The 19,681-nt window shown below is 53.1% G+C and overlaps 2 protein-coding genes across 8 annotated transcripts; both read left to right on the forward strand.

Moving 5' to 3' along the window:
* Nucleotides 1–553: 553 nt before the first annotated feature.
* On the forward strand, nucleotides 554–4,101 carry LOC128850676 (uridine phosphorylase 1-like). Of its 7 annotated transcripts, none has more exons than XR_008448051.1 (4): nucleotides 555–689; nucleotides 1,151–1,360; nucleotides 2,940–3,286; nucleotides 3,909–4,101. XR_008448051.1 is itself a non-coding variant. In XM_054055654.1 (3 exons), exons 1-3 carry the CDS (start codon nucleotides 581–583, stop codon nucleotides 3,926–3,928), a joined length of 339 nt encoding a protein of 112 aa, XP_053911629.1. In that variant the 5' UTR covers nucleotides 554–580; the 3' UTR covers nucleotides 3,929–4,101. The 7 variants fall into 7 exon arrangements, 1 of the variants encoding a protein (XP_053911629.1); XR_008448050.1 differs by having other exon boundaries at nucleotides 2,954–3,286; XR_008448052.1 differs by having other exon boundaries at nucleotides 3,103–3,286.
* Nucleotides 4,102–4,824: 723 nt separating this feature from the next.
* On the forward strand, nucleotides 4,825–17,841 carry LOC128850675 (uncharacterized). The gene is made up of 10 exons (XM_054055653.1): nucleotides 4,825–4,832; nucleotides 5,578–5,776; nucleotides 6,098–6,197; nucleotides 6,862–6,885; nucleotides 8,669–8,787; nucleotides 10,563–10,786; nucleotides 16,125–16,188; nucleotides 16,508–16,696; nucleotides 16,962–17,258; nucleotides 17,365–17,841. Exons 1-10 carry the CDS (start codon nucleotides 4,825–4,827, stop codon nucleotides 17,800–17,802), a joined length of 1,662 nt encoding a protein of 553 aa, XP_053911628.1. The 3' UTR covers nucleotides 17,803–17,841.
* The last annotated feature ends 1,840 nt before the right edge of the window (nucleotides 17,842–19,681 follow it).

Genomic DNA, 19,681 nt, shown 5'->3' on the forward strand with positions numbered 1-19,681 from the left:
GGGACTTGTGCTGCCATGTATGCATTCTAAAACTTCATACCTTTAATTTGTAGATGTGATTACAGGCTTCAATTGCAACTGCATCGCTGTAGTATCATTATGCATCTTTTGAGCTGTAATGATTGCATTATGGTGAACGTGAAGGTGGACTCACATTTGCTGAGCTTTGTAGCTAAACCACAATATCTGTGTTTTGAAAGAATTTAACTATTCACGAGCACCTCAGTTTGCTAAAAAAAACCATAGTGAGGGGGTTTTGTGCGTTAAAGGGCATTTCTGTGATGAAGTGGGTTCATCAGCTATTAGGAAAGGACACTACTTCTGCTTGTAAGAATGTAAATATTGTATAACTAATGATTTTGAGGAATATTGTACTTTATCCGTAGCCTATTAAAGCCAGTGAGAGTCTTTGTTTGCCTGTTTCCCTGCCTTTCAGTAGGCCGAGAGGTTAGGTTTTTTGTGGGAGTGAATTAGGTGACATTGGGGGGAAAAATGATCAGTAAGGAGATACTGCCTGGCTCCTTTTTGCGTTGTCTGTGTGAATGTGGAATATGAATTTCTGCTTTCATTTCAGCATGGTATGGGCATTCCTTCTATTTCAATCGTGTCGCATGAGCTGATCAAACTGTTGTATCGTGCCAAGTGTTCCAACGTAACCACTGTTTGTATTGGCACTTCTGGTGGAATAGGTGTTTTCCCTTTTGATTTCTTTCTTTTCTTCAAACCAAAGCATCTTTGTAGGAGAGTAGAGCATCTCTCTGCAAGTAGGTGGTTGATGGTCAGAACAGTTTCTTGCAGGAAACTGCAGGATTATTTTGCTTCCGTAACTTTGAAAGAAGAGGCAATATCTGCCTCTGGATAAACCAAATGCTGTCGTGTTGGAGATGTGACAACACGAGGAGAAGGAGATTTCTGCCCTGTATGAAAAGTATGAGATAAGATAAAACATATGGTCCAAAAGGAAGAACTTTGTTCCTTCAGAATTGATTTGTAATGAAGCAGCTCGGCATGCAGAAACAATCTCTTGGTGAATTCAGAGGCAAAATTGCCACCTTTAGAAGAAGCAGGATTGGGTCAAGATGTGTGCTTTGTCTGTGGAAACAAAGGATTAACTGCATTGTAAAGCCACGTCTGTGTCTTTTTCCTGCAGGTCTGGAGCCAGGCTCAGTGGTTATAACCCGGCAGTGTGGAGGAACCCCCTTCAAACCTCAATTTGAAGAGGTTGTTCTGGGAAAGACCGTACTTCGCAGTACAAACCTGGATGAACAGCTGGCTAAGGAACTGATGCAGTGCGGGAAAGAAATCGGTCGATTCCATACAGTCATTGGAAACACGAGGTGCCCTTTGGATTGCAGTGGAGGTGAGGCCAGCCACAGGTTAACAGAAGTGTATTGGTCAGCAGCAAGAGAGGAATATTGGATAGTATTTTAACATGAAAGTTCCAGTTCACTGAAAGGAATATGTTCCCTACTTTGAGTTGTCTTGTCAGCCGTAATGAGCCCATTTTTCATATGCATAAGGTCAAGCATTTTGCTCAGCAGTTTCTTGTGTTGAACTTCTGATTTTGTGGAGGTTTCTCCCCCACAGCTCTAAAAGATCCTCTGGAATGTGTATAGTCTACGATACGCTTCTCCAGTACCTGTCAGTTGTGTATGTTTATCCCAGTTTCTGTGATGCACTGAGGCATCCTGGAGAGTTAGAGGAGTGAGAATGATTTGTGGATGTTTTGGGGTTGTTTTGGGGTTTTTTTTGGAACTGGTTAAGTATCTAAAGTATCTCTTTTCTAAGAGAAGCGTTAGAACTTGTTTCCCTTGCACCTTTGGAGCAAAGCAGCGATCAGCCAACTGAAGAAAATATTTTGTTGAGTTCCATCAATGCTGCTGTGTAGGAAGGGCAGACTTTTGAGGCTTACTTTGGATAGACACGCAGATGCATTTTGGATCACCCAAGTCTGTTCACAAACATCTTTCAGATCTCGTGGGAACACCTGGTACTACTTCCTATAGCTTCTGCTGGGTAGGGTAGAAAGGGTGCAGTGCTAAGGGGAGCAGTGGTCTTCGTACTATAGTGCTCCAGCTTGGTCAGGAGCAGACACTGTCAGTTTGTGTATGTCCTCAGCACATCAGAGCAGCCCGTAGCTCAGAGGTGCCTGTGAGGTGAGTCTGGTTGAGGTGTTCAGCGAGGCTCTGCCCTGGAGCTAGGGTCTCGGTTTCTTTCCTCTTCCCATGGTCTCCTCTCCCCAGTTCCCTCTCTGCCAGGGCCCGTCCCGGCCCCCAGTCCTGTGCAGGACGGGACTGCCCAAGGAGCACGGTGGGAGGCCAGGCCTGCAGCTCTCCCTGCCCTGCTGCCCAACGAGCTGCTTTGGGAGGGCTCTCCAAAGCTCACTGGGGGCTTTTCCCTGGGCAAAGTCCTGGGTTCAGGGCTTTCGTTGCACCTGCTGCCCCTCAGCCCTTCTCCCTGTCTCGCCTCCCTCAGCCAGGTCTGGAGCACCTTCAAAAGAGACAGCCCTGCTTGCCAGGCAGAGACCGTATCCCCATCCCGGGACAGCTGCTGGGACGTCTCATCTTTTACTGCTTTTGCAAGAGCTGGGAGATCAGAGGGGGGGCTTTGGATGCTCTTCATTACCTCTTCAGATTCTTCCAGCAGCCAAACTGTCAGAGGAGCTGGGGTGGGCTGCCTCCCTCCACACACACAGACCTTTCCTCGTGTGCCTGCTTCTCTCGCTGAGTATTGCAAGGGAGTTCTCTGGTGCTTCTGGAAGTCATGCATGAAAGTCTGCCAGATACCAGACCTCCTTGGCCCCACACACCCCCAAGTCCTTCTCCTCAAGGCTGCTCTCCATCACATCGTCCCCCATCGTGTACTGAAAACAGGGATTGCCCCGACCCGGGTTTAGGACCTTGCCCTTGGCCTTGTTGAATGTCATGAGGTTCTCGTAGCCCCACTTCTCCAGCCTGTCCAGGTCCCTCTGGATGACATCCCGTCCTTCCGGTGTGGCAACTGCACCACTCAGCTTGGTGTCCTCACCAAGGGAAAGAGCAAAGCTGATGCACTTGCAGCAGCGCTGGCTGTTGTCCTTCAACATTTGGACTTTATCCTCAGCTGAGTGACTGCTCCCAGGGAGTGGTGTTTGACAGCCTGGAGACCCTCTTTGCACGCAACATGGTGTCTGCTCTCCTCTGCCTGCTTAAAGCTGTCAGAAAACAACCTCATATCTATTTTGTGAACCTGTCCCAGGATTATGCTTCTTGGAAAGCCGGGGAGGCAGCGGTGAAAGATGAGAAAGGTGAGGCTCTTCGTCACCTTGCCTCTCAACTATTCTTTCTCAAGCCCTCAAGCTTTCCCATGTGTATTTCTGTTTCCAGCAGAGCTTGCAGGAAATGTTTTTATTAATTCTTCAACCTTCCACATCAGTGTAGGCAGCACTCAGCTGGTGACTGCTTGCAGCTGTAAGGCTGACCTTACTCTCTAGCGTTAGAGCTCGGGCAAGCAATTGTGGCTCATTAATTAGCCACCAGGCAGCCGTCCACAGCATTGGTGCAGGTGAGCCAGGCAAGGACAGGAGCTCGCTGACTGGGGGAAGTTTGGGGGATGATTTGAATTTGGAGCAGGGCTGTGAGCTCCCCACTGTCTCCTGGTAGGATGATGGGCTGGGCTTAATAACTCAGCTTAATAACAACATACGACAAGTTCAACGTGAGAGGAAAAAGAGGTCTGTAAGCCTTCCAGGGGTAAATCCCCAAGACAGTATCCGTGAAGGGTTTCCCTGCTCCGGAGACCTTGGTTGAGCTCAGAGAGGTTACAGAGCAAAGGCCGCAAGTGTCTAGGACAAGTGGCACAAGGACGGCTGGGTCCACCTCCATGGTTCCCAGCAGAGGAAGGATGAGAACCTCTTCCCTCTGTTTTAGTGGCAAGCCCTCTGATGTAGACCCTGGCTGCAGGGAGCTGGGCTCTGTGCTGGCCTTGCCACTGCGCTGCGGAGTGTTTCTAAGTTAGTGGATTGTCATCTGCAGCCCCTTCTTCACCAAACCAGATGGATTGTCGGTAGGCGTGATGTGCAGCGGTGCTGGCTTGGTGTGAGGGAGGTTCAGAGGCCCCCTCTATGCTACTCCATGTGCCTCTCTGGTGATTACTGCAGTTTCTTTTTTTTTTTTTTTTTTTTCCAGTTTGGGGAGCTTTACTTTTAAAAAGGTACCAATTGTGCTATGAGACCAAATGCCTGACACAGAATAACAAAAACATACATATTGGGTGACCATCAAGTGGTCTCTGGGCTTTTCTCTGAGTAATGGCTTTTTCAATTTTGCCCAAAGTTTGTTGTGCATCACTCTTAAAAGTAGGAGGTGCTGTTAAAGCCATGTCCTCCCTTAAGGAGATTAAATAATGGACTTAGTTCTGCATTAGTTATACCCAAATAAGGTTGAACTCGATTGATTGTTCCTAGGAGCTTTTGCAGATTGTTTTAACTACTATTTGCAATTTGCCTTGCTGGGGTTCCATTGTGGCATTCAAACTTTTCCACTTTTTCTCAGTACTGCTCCATGTTTAAAGAGCCATGTCCTTGTTCTTGGAGCCATTCTCCAACACCAGAGGAGCACAATATCCCATGAGCAGGCAGTTCAGGATTAATGAGAAGGTTTTCAGCTATCCCTGATGTCTGCCTGTGCTCTGCTTGGTGTTGTGCACTCTGATTTATGGACAGACAGATGGGACAGTTGGGATGGGATCTCCAGGGCCTTGTGCTTCCATGGACATGCTGCCCCAGGGGCACAGCTCAGGGCAGGCCCAGGCAGACACTTGGGAGGTACTTGGGGCTGAAGGACCATGGATGGGTGAACTTAAGCAGACAAAAGGCACCTGAGCTTTGGAGGAGCCGGAGAGGGATGGAGCTCATCTTCCTGTGTGGTGGGTGCCTTGAGGGCCGGAGCCACGACTTTCTGCTGCTTTGAGCTCTACAGGGAGACAGAAGGAGCAATTATTCTGCTGATGGCTTTGTAAACCGCTCGTTAGTCTGTAGTATTACTAAAACATTACAATTTGACATGGGGGGAGGAAGAGGGGGAACCTGCAGAGGAATCCAGATGACAGTTGCCTTTTCCTGATTCTCACTGCTGGAGAAAGGCTGCCTAAAAAAGTTGTCCTTGTAGCTGCTGGCGTGTTTCTGCTTTTGACATTGCTCTTTTTTTCTTTACATTGTTTGATGTTGAAGGCACAGTTCTTGTCACCATGGGAGCTCTGGAGAGCTGTGGCATTTGGACCACTCAAGGAATCCAAACGGTTTACAAAGCAAAGGAGGATTTTTAGCCCCGCTGATGAATGGTTTGGGGTTCCTGTTTTTTGTTTAACACTTGAACTCCAAATTCTTTTCCACGCCTGAGAGAAGGGACCTTTAGCAGAGATTTAGCATTGGTCTTGGGAATTGATCCTTTTTGTTTCCTTCCCCACGACTTTGAGTTCACCCACGAAATACAGGGCGGTCTCATGACTTTTTTTGAAAGAGATAAGGTAAACTATTTTTAAAACCAAACAAAGAAGGGGGAAGAATCCGTGTTATTGTGTGTCTTCCTGTCTCTGCAGGACGGACAGCAAGACGGTGGTCCTGCACAACCCTACCCCGCTGCCCGTGGCCTGGCGGATCCGTGGGCTGGAAGGCCTTGGGGAGGGCTTCTCAGTGTCGCAGGATGCAGGCATCATTGGTCCCTGCTCAGAGTTTGGCATGCGTTTGTGTTTCGAGGCCACAAAGGTTGACAGCATTAAGAAGACATTCCAAGTAGAGGTGAGAAGGACTCGGGGGTGGGCAACCCCGTTCCTTTAGGGATGGAGACTGTGCTTGAAAGGCACCCGGCAAAGAGGGCAAAAGGATGAGCCTTCATGAGAGGCCTTTGTACCTGCATTGCCTCCCCAGGCCCTTAGCAGCATGGGACTCTCACTGCAGGATACCATCAGCCTGTGAGAGAAACAGGTTAGGAATCCACAAATGCTTGCCACGGAGGGGAGGCCATGGTGCAAGCAGCCGGCAGAGACAAGGACTCGTGTGTTGTCTACCAAAAGGGTTTAGGAGAACGGTCTAAGCACTGTTTGTTTCCTGCTGCCTCAGGTTTCAGATGCAGAAAAACTCCTGGGCATTGTTCAGGTTGAAAGTATCCAAGTCTTTGCGGAGGCCTATGACATTGGTCTGGACATCAACGTTTCTGCAGGTCAGTGGATGCCCCCAGAACAAAGGAATCCAGGTGCCTTGCACTGCCTTGGCAGAGGGACAGCCAAAGCACATGGGATGGGATGGGATGGGATGGGATGGGATGGGATGGGATGGGATGGGATGGGACGGGATAGCACGCAGGCATGGCACGGGTACATAGCGCACGTATTCTGCAGGCTGCCAGGAGTGAAGCACTGTCAGGGCACAAAGGCAGCCCCGAGTCTTGGACCTTCAAACTTGGAAGTATGTAACTCCATGTGGAGGCCGATATGGGGGCTTTGAAATGGCAGTGATGTGAACAAGCAGCCGGGGACACCTGAAGGCTTGTCACAGCTTGTAAAGGTGATGGGTCTGTGCTTGGAAGCCAGGAGATGGAAGCTGAGCTCCTTAGCTGCAAAACCCTTCAGATATTCTCTGAGAAAGAGACAGGGCAGCAAAGCAGAATGAGAAAACTTCCACAAAAGGAAACTTGCTGAGAAGGATTTTGTGCCACCGGAAAACTCCAAAGATGTCTCTTGTCACCTGGTGTAGTCTACAGCAGCTCACAAATATTCACCATTTCTTACCTTGCTGTGTGGGTTTTCTGCAGGTAGAGGTTATGTGGATTTTGGAGCCCTTAAAGTCCTGGGTGAGGCAAAGCAAGTGCTGACTCTGAAGAACAGAGGGAAGTACGAGATCGTGTACAGGTGGGTCCAGCTGCCTGGTCTGTGAATGCATGGTGCCACCATCTGCCCAGGCCTGCGTTCTCCTTCTGTCCGTGCTGGCACCCTCACAGTTCGGGTACATACAGCATCTGGGCTTTCCAGTCCCAAGTGTTATCATAGGGAATCCAGGCCCACCCCAGCAGTTCTTCACAGCTGAGCGGGAACCAGAAGGAGACACCCTAAAATTTAAGCCCCTCACCGCTGAGATTCATTTTCTTCATTCAAGGGTCAGCTCATTTCTCTTCATGAGGCTCTTTAAAGGAGGGAATGAAGAAATGCGCTGTCAAGGGCAGCTTGCAACATTTGTGAGTGTCTGCTCTCAGTGTCAAGATCTGGGATTCCCCGAGCACAGCTGCACTCTTACTCTTTCATGCTTTTATGGTCCCTGAAAAGTCCTGGCTGTGCTGGTGGCACTGGTACTTTGAGCTGCAGGTGTCTTTGTTTCTTCCCTTTCTCCCCAGTTCCAAGCTGGAAGCCGCAGATCCCTGTCGCTGTTGAGACACGACACGGTGATGTGGCAGCAAGTTTCTCTATTGGAGTTACATGGCTGGCGGGCGCGGGCTTGATCTTACACGCGCCTCTTATACCCTTGATTAACACACGCGTCTCCGCATGATTGGATTAGCTTATACATAAACAATCTGTGAATGGATGGTACTACTTTCTTGCACGGTCCTATATTGTCTGCCCACTTCCCGTCCCATGATCTCCTTCCGGGTGCAGTAAGCAGGGGTCCCCAGCCCGCTGTGGACCCCCACATCAGAAGGCCGTCACCAGTTTTCCAGTTTGCTGAACTGGAAATAGTAATGCTTTGTTGACACCACATCTGCAAGGAAAGCAGTCCGGCTGGCTGGTAGCGAGTGGAGAGTTGCTTGGTCCCAGAGGTCTTGGTGTGGGAGCCGAGGTCAAGACTGCAGCAAAGGCCTGCTGTCTGACTGGGGTACCCGAGTTGCCTCAGTGTCTTCTCCGTCAAAACGAGTCTCAGAAGAGGATTTGACTTTTCTCCTGTGAATTGTGAGGGTCCGAGAGAAGCTTCCCGCAGAGCCTGGCAAGGCTGTTGAAGCAGGCTTCTGGGACGCTCTTTGAGCAGGCTGCTGCTTTTCACTGTGGGAAATATGTAGGCAGGAACCTGTCAATCACTCTACAGTTTTCCTCTGGGATTTCCAGATCTCATTGTCACCACCAAAATAAATACCCAGGAAATGTCTGGCACCTTTCTGCGACGCGCTTACCAGCTACTGAGTGATGCAGCAGGTGGTGAATCTTGCTCGCCAGGCATTTGAAGAGTTTCTGAACTGCAGTAGTCGAGTGTTTCAGTCCTGCTTTGCCATAAAGAAATAGAAAGTGTCACAAAATTTTACTTCAAACTGCACAAAACCAGTATTGCATGTGTGGAGATGAGGAGTGGATGAGGTTTGCTTTGCTGTGCTGACTTGCTTGGCTCGCCAGGGGCAGCAGTTCCCAGTACCTCCTGCTGCTGTCGGTGTGACTCACGCAGGATCAAATGCACGTTTCAGAGATTCAGAGATCACGTTTTAAACTCTTTCAGGGTGCAAGCAGGTCACTAAACTAGAAACCAGCCCCAGGGACTGGTTAAAAATCAGGCAGCAGCCCAAGGGCTTACCTCCTGAGGGTCCTATATCTTCTCCTGGAGCATCTAGAGCTGGTCTCTTCCAGCCTGGAGTCAGGGACTAGCGTGGAGGCAACCTGGAAAACCCGGGATAACAGTGGGAAACATTGTACTGAAACAGAAATCTCTCCCCAGGCCGTGAAGCCAGGCTGCCCCTCCACATCAAAGCGGAGGGCATAGGGCCCCGGCTCCGCTTCAGCTTCGAGCAGCTGGACATTGGGAATGTTTTTGCTGGATCAGCCCACAGCTATGAGGTGAGCAGTAGGGGTTCACAGGAATTGGAGTGGATCCTGATGGCTTCTGGGCAGCTGTGAGCCTTGTGGACCTGCAGGATTTCTGGCAACTGAGGCAGTTGTGGGCAGGGAATAGTGACGTAACAGTCAGATTGGGGGTGGGGGGTGTCACAGAATGTGGATGCTTTTTGATGGGGTCTAAAATGTGCATGTGTTGTTCATGGGGCCCTAAATCCTGCCTTTGGGCAACCTCCCTTTGAGGTCAGCTGGGAGGCTTCATGCAAAAATAACCCAACAGCACAAAAAGCCACTTCAGCCTTGGAACATCTCTGTCTCCAAAGAGAGCAAATCATTTCTGGAAAGAAGCAAGGAAACTGTCTACATATTTGCAAATTCGCCCCTCCTCCCCCCACTGTCAAGACTTCTGCAAAAAACAAGATAGAGCAGTGAAAAGAGGTAGAAAATGAGGTGATACCTCATGCCAAATGCTTTCAAAAGATGGACCGTGGCAGGAAAGGACACATTAAGTTGTTTTCTAACCAAAACATTGTGCTCTCTGCATTTTTAATGCTGATACTTTATTGATTCTCTCTGTATCAGTTTATCAATTTACCTGAGAAAATGTGAATAAGTAGGTGATGCTGTTAGTGCCACACTAAGCAGCAGGGCTGGAGCTAAACCTCAGCTCAGCGTAGAATCCCTGAGTGTGATTTGTAACTAAGGTGTAAATCAGATGAGAGGAGAGAGCCGTTCTCAAGCCACCACTGCAGGGTTGGAGTACAGGAATATTTTCAACAGCAGCTGCAAGAGTAAAAAGAATGGACACCTCTCTGCTTCCATCTCAGTTTTTCTGACAGGTTTCGCAAGGACAAAAATTAGGGAGCAGGAGTCCATTGCAGAGAGATCAGCCCGCGGCCCTGGCAGGGCTTCCCCCTGAAGCAATCAGTGACATTAGGGCTCTGTTCTGGGGGGGTTTCTTGGTGACAGCATGCAGGCAGATGTGGGCGCTCCTTCCCCGACATGAAAAGAAGTGCATCTTGGCAAACGCTGCGGGGTTGTGTCACTCGTTCAAGGCAGCTGATCTACCGAGTGTGCAAGAAAATAGGCTTATTTCTGAATTTGCAGTTTATTCTCAGAATGGTAAATTCGTTTGTGGTGGCTGTATATAAGGAAGCGAAATTCTTTGGAGTAGATGGAGCAGCTCTGCACCTCCTGCTCCTCCTTTCCTGACATCTCTGTCTTAACAAGGGCTGAGAAACTGTCACATTGAAGTGAAAATAACAAAAGCCCCGACTAATGTGCTGTAGCAGAGCTGGAGAGCATTGCTGAGGTTGGTTCTAGTGCAGCCCCGAGGTGTCTGCTGCAGGCAGTGAACTTGTCGGCTGCAGTGGCAGCTGAACGTGTTCTGCCTTTGGCAGGACCAGGCTCACCTGGAGCAGAAGCTGGTGTGGATGAGTCACACGCGAGGCTGCCGTAGGCCTTCAGGGCTCTTAGCGGCACGGCTGCATCGACGGGGGGATGCTGTGCTGCTCCTCTGCACTGCACGTCGAAGCAGACTGCTCTGTGTCAGCGGGGTAAACCCAGAGTGATTCAGTTCATGTGAAGTTATCACTGCTTTGCATGAAAAAAAAGCAAAGGCAGAACTTGTCCTGTTTGTATTTTCTTTGACTTCAACCAAGCAGCAGCACACAGCGTCTTCTGCCATTGGCAGATATTGAGTATTTAAACACAAATCAACCTTCTGTAAAAGGGAAGATTTCTTAATGTATTTCTGTTTCGTGTTCTTACTGCTACAGGTGATCCTGTTTAACAAAGGAGCCGTCGATGCTCCCTTCAGCTCGATACCTCCAAGTACAGCTCTGGGCTCCTGCTTCACCTTTCTCCCCTGGAAGGGCATTATTTCATCAGATGGGCTCCAGGTCATGAAGATCTCCTTCAGTTCCACCATCCTGGGGAAATTCACAGAAGAATTCAGGTTCAGGGTGAATGGATCCTCTGAGCCTGTGACTTTGGCTATCAGGTGAGGAGGGATAGAGGATCTCTTTGGGCACATTTGTAGCCGCCTCTGGGTAATCATCTCCCACCTACCTCATTTTGTGATGCAGCAGAGGGAAAAAAAAGGTGTTGTCTAAAGTCTTAGTGTGGGGTTGCTAGGATCGAGATGAAGACAAAGCCAAGGCTTTTTAACCTTGACTCCAGTTTGAATCCTGCAATTCCAGCAGCAAATGAAGTGCGGTTCTCTACAAGGGGAAGTGACTGTGCCTCTGATGCTCTCAATACCCGGCGCAGCTCTAAAAGCCTTGGGTCCTTGTGGGAAGCAGCTCTGCCTTCATGGTTGGTGGCTCTGTAATTTTCCAGGATGCCGTGTGCACGGAATTTGGCAGCAGTGGGTTCTTGCTGTGACCCTTTGCTACCACTGTGTGAGAAGCCCAGGGCTTTAAGTGATTTCCATGATGGAAAAGAGTTTGCCTGAAGGCTGCAGGGGAAAGTTGTGGAATTGCCTGGCGCCCAGCCTGGGCTCCCAGGACCTGGAGTGATTGCTTCCTACAGGGAGCTCTTTGCCCGTGGGCCCTGGCAGACAGTGTGATGGTATCAGCCCTGGGCAGCGATGGTCAGAGACGTCCCACCTGAACACACAGCAAGGCCAGCAGGGCCTGGGAGGTGGCTGAAGGCTGGGGCAGCCTGGGGCGAGTCTGCAGCCGGAAGCAGTGTTTTTAAAATCCTCTGTGAATAATCCATACAAAATGGGCGGCAGCAGCAGCCTCAGCTTCATCTCTGGTGCTAATGTGTTGGGAGAAGCTGTCCTCCCAGCGCCTGCGCAGGGAGAGCTCCGGTGCCTCCTTTCTGCAGGCAGAAAAGCGCTGGTGCGGGAGTTGGGAAGCCCAGCAGCAAATGCTGTCCCGAGGACTTGGGCATCGTGCCATGGGCTGGTGCCACTGCAAAGATAACCCTCCCCAAGCAAGAGGGAGGAGGGGGCAAGAAAAACTGATGATCGGAGAGGCAAAGCTCCCTTCTCGGGATCCCAGCAGCCTGCAAGCTTGTCCCAGCCAGTCTTAAGCGTGGGCTGGGGGATAACGTGGTGTTGGCAGGAAAGCTGATGCTGAGTGCCCTGGAGCTGTGGGGCTGCCTGTGCGTCCTCAGCATCCGGGCTGCTGGGCTGCTGCTGTTGGGAGGCGCTAGATCAAAACAGTAAAGGAATGAAGGGAATCCATGGTTGATATTACCAACAGCTAAGGGAAATGGATAAAAGAACAGCGTGGTTAATACTTTGCAAGAGAGGAGTGGTGAGAGGGGCAGTTGACCTCAGTAGAGAGACAATTATGTTGGCTTTGTGTTTGGAGGGCAAAGGCTGCTATTTTTGGAGATCAGGAAGGAACATTTCACAATCAAATAATTTGATCTCCTCTGTCCCTGCCCCAAAATTGGTCACAGGATGTTATTGCGTAAGCAGCTTTCTTCTTGTAGGAGGGCGGCTTTTGCTTGTAAAGATGTGCTGATGACAGGTGAAACAGAGTTTTTCCTGGATAGTGCCACTGCCTCTGCCCCGCGATGGCCTTGCTCCTGAGGAAGGAAAGAGCTGGCAGCGGGACAGTGGTCTTTTCATTTCCCCATTACCAAATGAAGTTATCCTTTTTTCCCTATCAGTGCCCTGGCTCCCAGTGCCCACCACGTCCTCCCCTTCCCTGTGGCCACTCTCTACGCTGTTGTGTCAGCACAACCCGTTCTGTCTCGTGAGTGCAGAGCGTATGTCTCAGTGAAAGGGGATTGGTGTTACTTTGTTGAATTTCATCCTCAGCCGTGTACTCCCCTATTCCTGGATGGTGGCTCCTGTGCAGCGGGTCGGATGGTGCCCCAGCATCCCCGTCTGCTCCCATACAACTGTCCCTTGGCAGTAATTCCCATTGCAGTCCACTCCTCTTTGAGGTGTCAGCTGCCTCCTTGATTTCAAAGATCTTTTATCTCTCGTTCTGCAGCCCCACAGCTCCAGGTATTTGTTTTCAAACTCCTTGGGGATACCCACCTACGAGGACAAGCTCAGCCTCCCTCTTTGGGAAGCTTTGAGCACCTCGAGGGAGCCAAACTCCCAGTTCTTTTGGATGGAGGCGAGCTGGCTGGTGGGACCCTGGGCTGCAAAGGAAGGAACGAGGATGAGAGTTCATGTGGTTCCTCTCCCACCTCCCTGCTCTGCAAGGACCCTGATCTCCCTTCATAAATGCATTATTTACTGCTATTGTAAACTACTGTTGCTGCCAAAACCACCTCCTCTCCCCCCCTTTTCTTGCCGGCTGTACTGTTATAGGCTGTGGTGCCCAGAGCTCTGGGTTGTCTCCTTGCCTGAGCCTTCTGGCAGTCGTTGAGGTGTAACTTGCTCAGAGACGCAGTGCCTGCAGCCGAAATGGCAGCCATTGGCTGGCAAGGCTCATCCTGGGCAGTGTCCCAGAGTGATTCCCTGTTGTGGTTGGTTTGGAGGTTGTTTTCTATCCTCTCCTGGGATGTGCTGTAATGGAAAGTGTGTCTGCTGGCTTTGCTCCATCCAAAGTCAGCTGTTGGGGCTTGGGAAGTTCAGTCTGATTCCATGACATCTCTGGAGAGGGAACTTCATCGTTAGCAGAGGTTTGCTGCCTGGCATCCTCAGGAACTGCCTCAGCTCCAAGACTCAGGATTCTTATTAGCGGTGGATTGAAACCCCTGGAAGTCCCTTTTTCTGAGTGCTTTTTGTCTGTGCACTCAGAAGATGCCCAAAGCAGAGGTGATTATTCTTTACTGGGAAACTAAACTGACAAGGCTTGAATGCTTTTTTCTTTGGTGTTTAGAAAGGGGGACACCATGGATGAGCACAAGTCCCTCCTGCAGGATGCTGGGGTCTGTTCACGTGCAGAACAGAGCCAGTGGCAGTCCTGTGAGCAAAACCAGCAGTGCTGTTCACTGTGGTCCTGGATTTTTAACTAAGAGGCAGAGCTGGCAGTGAGTGGCATCAACCATGAAATAAATTAGTGAATGGTGTGCAGCTCCAAGTGCTGATTCCAGTGGATGTTGGTGAGTTTGGGAGCTTGGATTCTGGCTGCTGAATTTAAGAATGGGTGAGAAGGTGTAGTGGGTCCAGAACGCCCGTGTTTGGTTTAACACGTGTGTTGCTCTTGGGTGTGAGCTGGTGCCTCAGTGCCAAGCTGGTACTTTCCTCCAAGATTCACGTGGCCGCTGTGTAGGACGTTGCTGTTCTTGTTGCGGTCGACGGGATTCTGGGCACTTTCCTGGATTAGCGTTTCAAAATGCTGCATGCCTAATGATTGTGTGGATCCAAATCATCTGAGGAGAAGATGACCTTGTACTCCATGGAAACACTAGTTCCAGCTAAGAAATCCCAAAGCAGGGAACCTGCAGGTAGGAAGGCTGGCTGCAGTGAGTCCACTTCTGTGTGGACACCTCTGTGTCCATCACATTACAGATGGGGAAACTGAGGCACAGAGCCATCATTTGTTCAGGGTCCTTCATAGGGCCAGCAGCAACCTGAGGGCAAACCCTGCCTGGCGCAGTGCCCTCAGCCGCATCAGCGGCTCTCAGCTGCCAGCTGCTTTGCCTGGGCTGCCTCCTGTCCGCACGGATGTGATGCTGAGCACAAGGGTGACTGGTTGATTTGAAACTCACCATGGTTCTGAGACCAGGTTTGGTTGATCTGAGTGGTAATGCAAGCTGAAAGCTTTGCACGTCTCTAACCAAGCTAATGCCTGTCTTTGTCCTCACAGGGGCTGTGTCATTGGACCAGCTTTTCATTTTGATGTACCTTCTCTCCACTTTGGTGACGTCTCGTTTGGTGAGTGCACCCTGGGCTGGGACCTTGAGTGGAGAGGTCTGTGTGTGGCCAATGTGGAGCGCTGCAGCATGAGAACATGCGTCACTTGTGTTCCTCCGCAGCGGCCTTTGGGGTGTTAGACCAGGGCTGCTGGTTGCTTAGGCAGCATTCGGCCACCATGAGGTCAAATGGGAGCAAAGGAATAGGAAATGAGTGTGTCCTGGTGTCCCTCATAGTCTGTCCAGCCCCAGCCTCCTGATCCTTGGCAGCAGAATGACTGTGAAAGTCCACGTCCCAGAAGGGCCCAGGGTATGGGACTGCAGGAGAAGGGAATTTGCGCTACATAGGAGGCTGTAGCTGCTCTGGGTGAATGTTCCTGATGCCACAGTTTCCCACCTGACCTTTAGCGTGTGATATCACGTAGCACTACAAGGGCACCTTGTTATCACCAACCAGCGAATATGCCCAAACGTTGGATCTTCATCAGGCACTGATGGTCTTGGAGATGTGGGCTCCATCCCTGATGAAGGGCCAGCTCTGCTGACAGAGCCCGTGGCTGAGCAACCAGAGCTTCTCCATTGAAATGCGGATTCTGGTTTGGCATCTCGGTCTCAGAAAAGGTTTTCTACTGAGATGTTTTCCGGTTTAAGTGCAAAATCACTTGTGGATTGATTGAAGGGCCGTTCTCATTCTGTGCTCAGGGTGCCTCTGTTCACAGACCTTCTAACAAAACTCACTGCGTTTCTGAGCCACTTCCTCCCCTCCCTACATCCTCACACTGGCACTTCTTTGTTTCCTTTTGAGAAAATGAAACAGTAAGAAATGCACCGGGCAGAAATATGGTTATGTAATAGGAGACTGGTGCTACTAAATCTGATTTCATTGACAAGGTCTTTGCAGCTGAAGGCAGCTGTTGGCTGTGCTGATAACTGCTGTCCGTGTCTGGAGACTTGGGTCCCGTTCGGGGCTGTGAGGTCTGGGTTTGTCCTTTTTGTGTCCCCCGCCTCCCTGCTGGCGTCACTGTCGATGGCTCAGATGAGCTCCGTGCTGTGTGTGCAGCTGGTTTCCCTCCCCGCTGCGTTCCAGTGGCACTTGGTCAGCAGCCGTGGGAGAGGACTCCTTCTCGCAGAGCTGCCAGCCAGGCCAGATGGCCGCTCCAGAGCAGGCTGTGGCCGCTGTCCTGTCTCTGCAGAGCGGCCCGGCCGGGTCTGGCTGTGTCACGTGCAGAATGGAAAGCTGATACCTTTGCGGGCAATAACCAAAGCCAGTGTGCAGCGTGGATGCCGTGTCCCCATTTGGTAGGTCAGGTGAGGCACAGCTCTTGCAAATTCCTAAGCCAGCACCAGGCTTGCCTCCTGTGGAGCGACCTGCAAGTTGTCCCATGCTCAGCCTGGTTGACCCAAACCAGAGATGCCCTAACACACCCAACAGTGTGGTCGGGTAGGCAGCCCAGCATTGCAAGCCTGCCTCATTCCCTGGGGCTCAGGGAGGGAGCTGAGCATGGCCTCCGGCTGGAGAGAGAGCCCTGGGGATGGGGGAAGTGAGGCTGCGTCTTCCCCCACCACAGCTCTGCTGGAAGGCTTCGACATCTGAGAGAGCACAGCTTCATAGAGGAGCACATTGACCGGCAGGTGAGTGACACAGGCTCAGCTGCGCCGTCCTGCTGCGGCGCTCACTGCAGGACTGTGGGACTCTCTGCGGGGTTGCAAGGCTCACTGTGGGGGCTCACTGTGGGGGCTCACTGCAGGGCTACAGGGGCTCACTGCAGGGCTCACTGCGAGGCTACAGGGGCTCACTGCGAGGTTGCAGGGCTCACTCTGGGGCTCATTGCAGGGCTGCGGGGCTCACTGCAGGGCTGCGGGGCTCACTGCGGGGCTGCATCTCTCACTGTGGGCTGCATGGCTCACTGCAGGGGCTCGCTGCAGGGGCTCACTGCCTGCTCCCATACAGGTGTCCCCCATCGAGAGCTTGCGCCTGATGTGCCTCCTCTCCATCACGGAGAACGGTGAGGTGTCTGTCTGCTCTGGGCAGGGAAGGTTGGATCGGGGGCCCTCCAGCCTGGGTGCAGAGCTCACCCTGCTGCTCCCCACAGGTCTCATCCCCAAAGATTACCGGTCCCTGAAAACCCAATACCTGCAGGTGAGTGTCCAGGGCTCGCAGCAGAGCAAGCGTTGTGTCAGACTTGGCACAAGGTGCTGGGAAACAGCATTCCCCAGGGATGCTTGGGCTGTCTCCACAGGACAGCCCCTGCCTCCACATCTCCCCAGGAGCCCTGAGCCCTGCCTGCCGCTGCCCTTTGCCTGCGGGGTTGCCCTAAGCAGCCTCCCCCGTGGAGATAACACCCTCCCGCTTTTCTACGCCCACAGCCAGGGCTCTGTGCTGATCCACCTGTCCCCTTCCCCAGAGCTACGGGCCTGAGCACTTGTTGACCTTCCACAAGCTCAAGCGCATCGGGCTGCTGACCGAGCAGTCGGCCGCAGAGACGCTGACCGCTGTGGAGAGCAGAGTCAGCAAGCTGGTGACAGACCGTGCTGCCGCTGAGAGCCAGCCCTCTGCCCCTGGGGAGCTGGGAGCACAGCCCTGCCCTGCTGGGAGCTGCTGCTCCAGAGCCGGATGGAAGCACGCAGCAAAAGTGGACACTGCGGGCACAGAGCTACGAGCAGGGCAGAGCTTTGGCCCATGGGAGCAGCAGGGCTGGCAGGTGCTGCTGCTGGTTCTCTTCTGGAGCCCGGAACTCTGTGCGTCCCTCTGCCCAGCTGTGACTAATCCTGAGGCTCTGAGCTGTTTCTTCTCCTCTTGTTTTCCAGGAAAGATCACAGATGCATTTAATTCTTTGGCCAGAAAGAGCAATTTTCCAGCTAGAAGCAAGAAGCTGGGGTTGGTATGTCCTTGTGGAGCTGCTGCCTTGCCCACGTGCCCGCTGGTGCCAGAGCAGCTCTGGTCACTCTGTGCAGGCTGGGCACCCTCAGAGACACCCACGGCACAGGGCCAGAGCTGCTGTGGCAGTGGGGTGGCAGAGGGATACGAGGGAGCAGAGGGGTTCAAGAATGGCAGAGAGGTTCCAGAATGGTAAAGGGCTTTGGGAATGGCAAAGGGGTTCAGGGGTGCCAGAGGGGTTTGGGAAGGGCAAGGCGGTTCAGGGTTGGAAGAAAGATTCCAGAATGCCAGAGGGGCTCAGGAATTGCAGAGGGGTTTGGGGGTGCCAGAGGGAGTCAGGGGTGGCAGGAAGGTTCAGGAATGCTTGAGGGATTCTGGGATGCCAGAGGGGTTTGCGGGTGGCACAGGGGTTTGGGGATGGCAGCCAGGTTCCAGGGATGATAGTTAGCCTTAAAGATAGCCCTGCCATGGACAGGGACACCTACCACAAGAGTCCCACAGCTCTGCCCCACGGTGCTGTGGGGCTGAGTCCCACAGCTCTGCCTGATGGTTCTGCCTCATGGTGTTGTGGGGCTGTGTCCCGTGGCTCTCCCCCAGGGTTCAAGTTCATCTTCCTGACCACGGCCATCACCAACAGCGCCCGGGTGATGGAGGCCATGATCGAGGCCAAGGCCTGAGGCTGCCAATAAACAGCTCCCCTGTACCGCTCTGGCTCCGGCTCCAGCTCTTTAGGGTCATAGAATCCTGGAATGGTGTAGGTAGGAAGGGAGCTCAAAGCCCATCAGGGTTCGGCAAGCCCCATCCAGCCTGGCCTAGAGCACCTCCAACACGATTTATTTGAAGATGATGGCTTAAATGGCCTTCATGGCACAGAAATGCTCCTATTGTTCAAGCGGTTGCCCTTTGCTCTTCCACCAGTCTCTTTTTAAGGCAAATGGCTTCAGTTTAGCGAAAACAATCGTGCTTTGAGGAATACGGCGACCTGTGTCACCCGTTAAATGAGATGAAAGGTGGAAAGATGGAATGGCTTGGGTTGGAAGGGACCTTTAAGGCCATCCAGTGCCACCCCCTGCCTTGGGCAGGGACACTGGATCCTGTTGCTCCAAGCCCCATCCAACCTGGCCTTGAACACCTCCGGGGATGGGGCAGCCATGGCCCCCCTGGGCAACCTGGGCCAGGGCCTCCCCGCCCTCACGGTGAAGAATTTCTCCCTAATGTCTGATGTAAATCTTCCCCGTTCACTTTCAAGCCGTTCCCCGCGTAGTGCCGGGTGTCCCGGGACGGTGGGTCCTGCGGGAGAGGCGGGAGGACCGGGGTCCCCTGGGCCAATGGAGAGAGGGGCGTCCCCGGGTGACCCCTCCCACCCCGCGGCGAAGGAGGAGGGGCATCCCGCGGTGCCCCCTCCGGCCCGCGCGCACGGCGCATGCGCAGCGCGGCCCGAGCGGAGGGGGCGGGGGAGGGGGGGCCGAGCCCTTGGTCACTCTGGCGTGCGATTGGCCGGGCGGGGCGCTAGGGGGCGCTGCCATTGGCCCGCGCGGCGGTTGAGGCGGGGCCAGCGGTGAGGCGGCCGCAGTCGGCGGACAGTAGGCGTCGGCGGTGGGCGGTTTGGATCGCAGCGGCGAGCGCGGAGTGTGGCGGAGCCATGCGGAGGAGGTGCGGGCGGCACCGGGACCCGGGCAGGAGGGGCGCAAGGGAGGGCGCACCGGGGCCTGGGCAAAGGGGGCACCGAGCATAAGGGGCACCGGGACCGGGACCGGGACCCAGGCAAGGGTAGGGGCGCTGGGCAGGGGGCACCGGGACACGGGCCAGGGAGGGGCACCGGGCACGGGTCCCGGGCAAGGGGCAATGGCCAATGGGCACTGGGCAAGAGGGGGCACCGGGACCGGGATCCGGACAAGGCGGGCGGTGCAACGAGCACCGCGACCCGGGCAAAGGGGAGGCTGCAACGGGCACGGGGGCCGGGACCCGGGCAAGGAGGAGGGGCAACGGGCACCGGGACTGGGAGCCAGGCAAAAGGGGGGGTGCAACGGGTAGCGGGACCGGGACTCGGGCAAGGGGGGGCGGGGGTTAACGGCTATCGGGACCGGGACTCGGGCAAGGGGGGACGGGGGGGTAACGGCTATCGGGACCGGGACTCGGGCAAGGGGGGACGGGGGTTAACGGCTATCGGGACCGGGACTCGGGCAAGGGGGGACGGGGCGGTAACGGCCATCGGGACCGGGACCCGGGCAGTGGGGGGAGGTGGGG

The sequence above is a fragment of the Cuculus canorus genome, unplaced genomic scaffold, assembly GCF_017976375.1.
Source record: "Cuculus canorus isolate bCucCan1 unplaced genomic scaffold, bCucCan1.pri scaffold_168_arrow_ctg1, whole genome shotgun sequence".
Taxonomy (NCBI): domain Eukaryota; kingdom Metazoa; phylum Chordata; class Aves; order Cuculiformes; family Cuculidae; genus Cuculus; species Cuculus canorus.

Excerpts from the sequence above, each read along its gene's own strand:
- LOC128850676 (XM_054055654.1), top strand. The coding sequence starts at position 581 with ATGGGCATTCCTTCTATTTCAATCGTGTCGCATGAGCTGATCAAACTG. Across the intron at positions 690-1,150 it reads TGGCACTTCTGGTGGAATAG|GTCTGGAGCCAGGCTCAGTG; the intron begins GTGTTTTCCCTT and ends TTTTTCCTGCAG. Across the intron at positions 1,361-3,908 it reads CCCTTTGGATTGCAGTGGAG|TGGCAAGCCCTCTGATGTAG; the intron begins GTGAGGCCAGCC and ends CCTCTGTTTTAG.
- LOC128850675 (XM_054055653.1), top strand. Across the intron at positions 5,777-6,097 it reads AGAAGACATTCCAAGTAGAG|GTTTCAGATGCAGAAAAACT; the intron begins GTGAGAAGGACT and ends CTGCTGCCTCAG. Across the intron at positions 16,697-16,961 it reads TGAAAACCCAATACCTGCAG|AGCTACGGGCCTGAGCACTT; the intron begins GTGAGTGTCCAG and ends CCCCTTCCCCAG.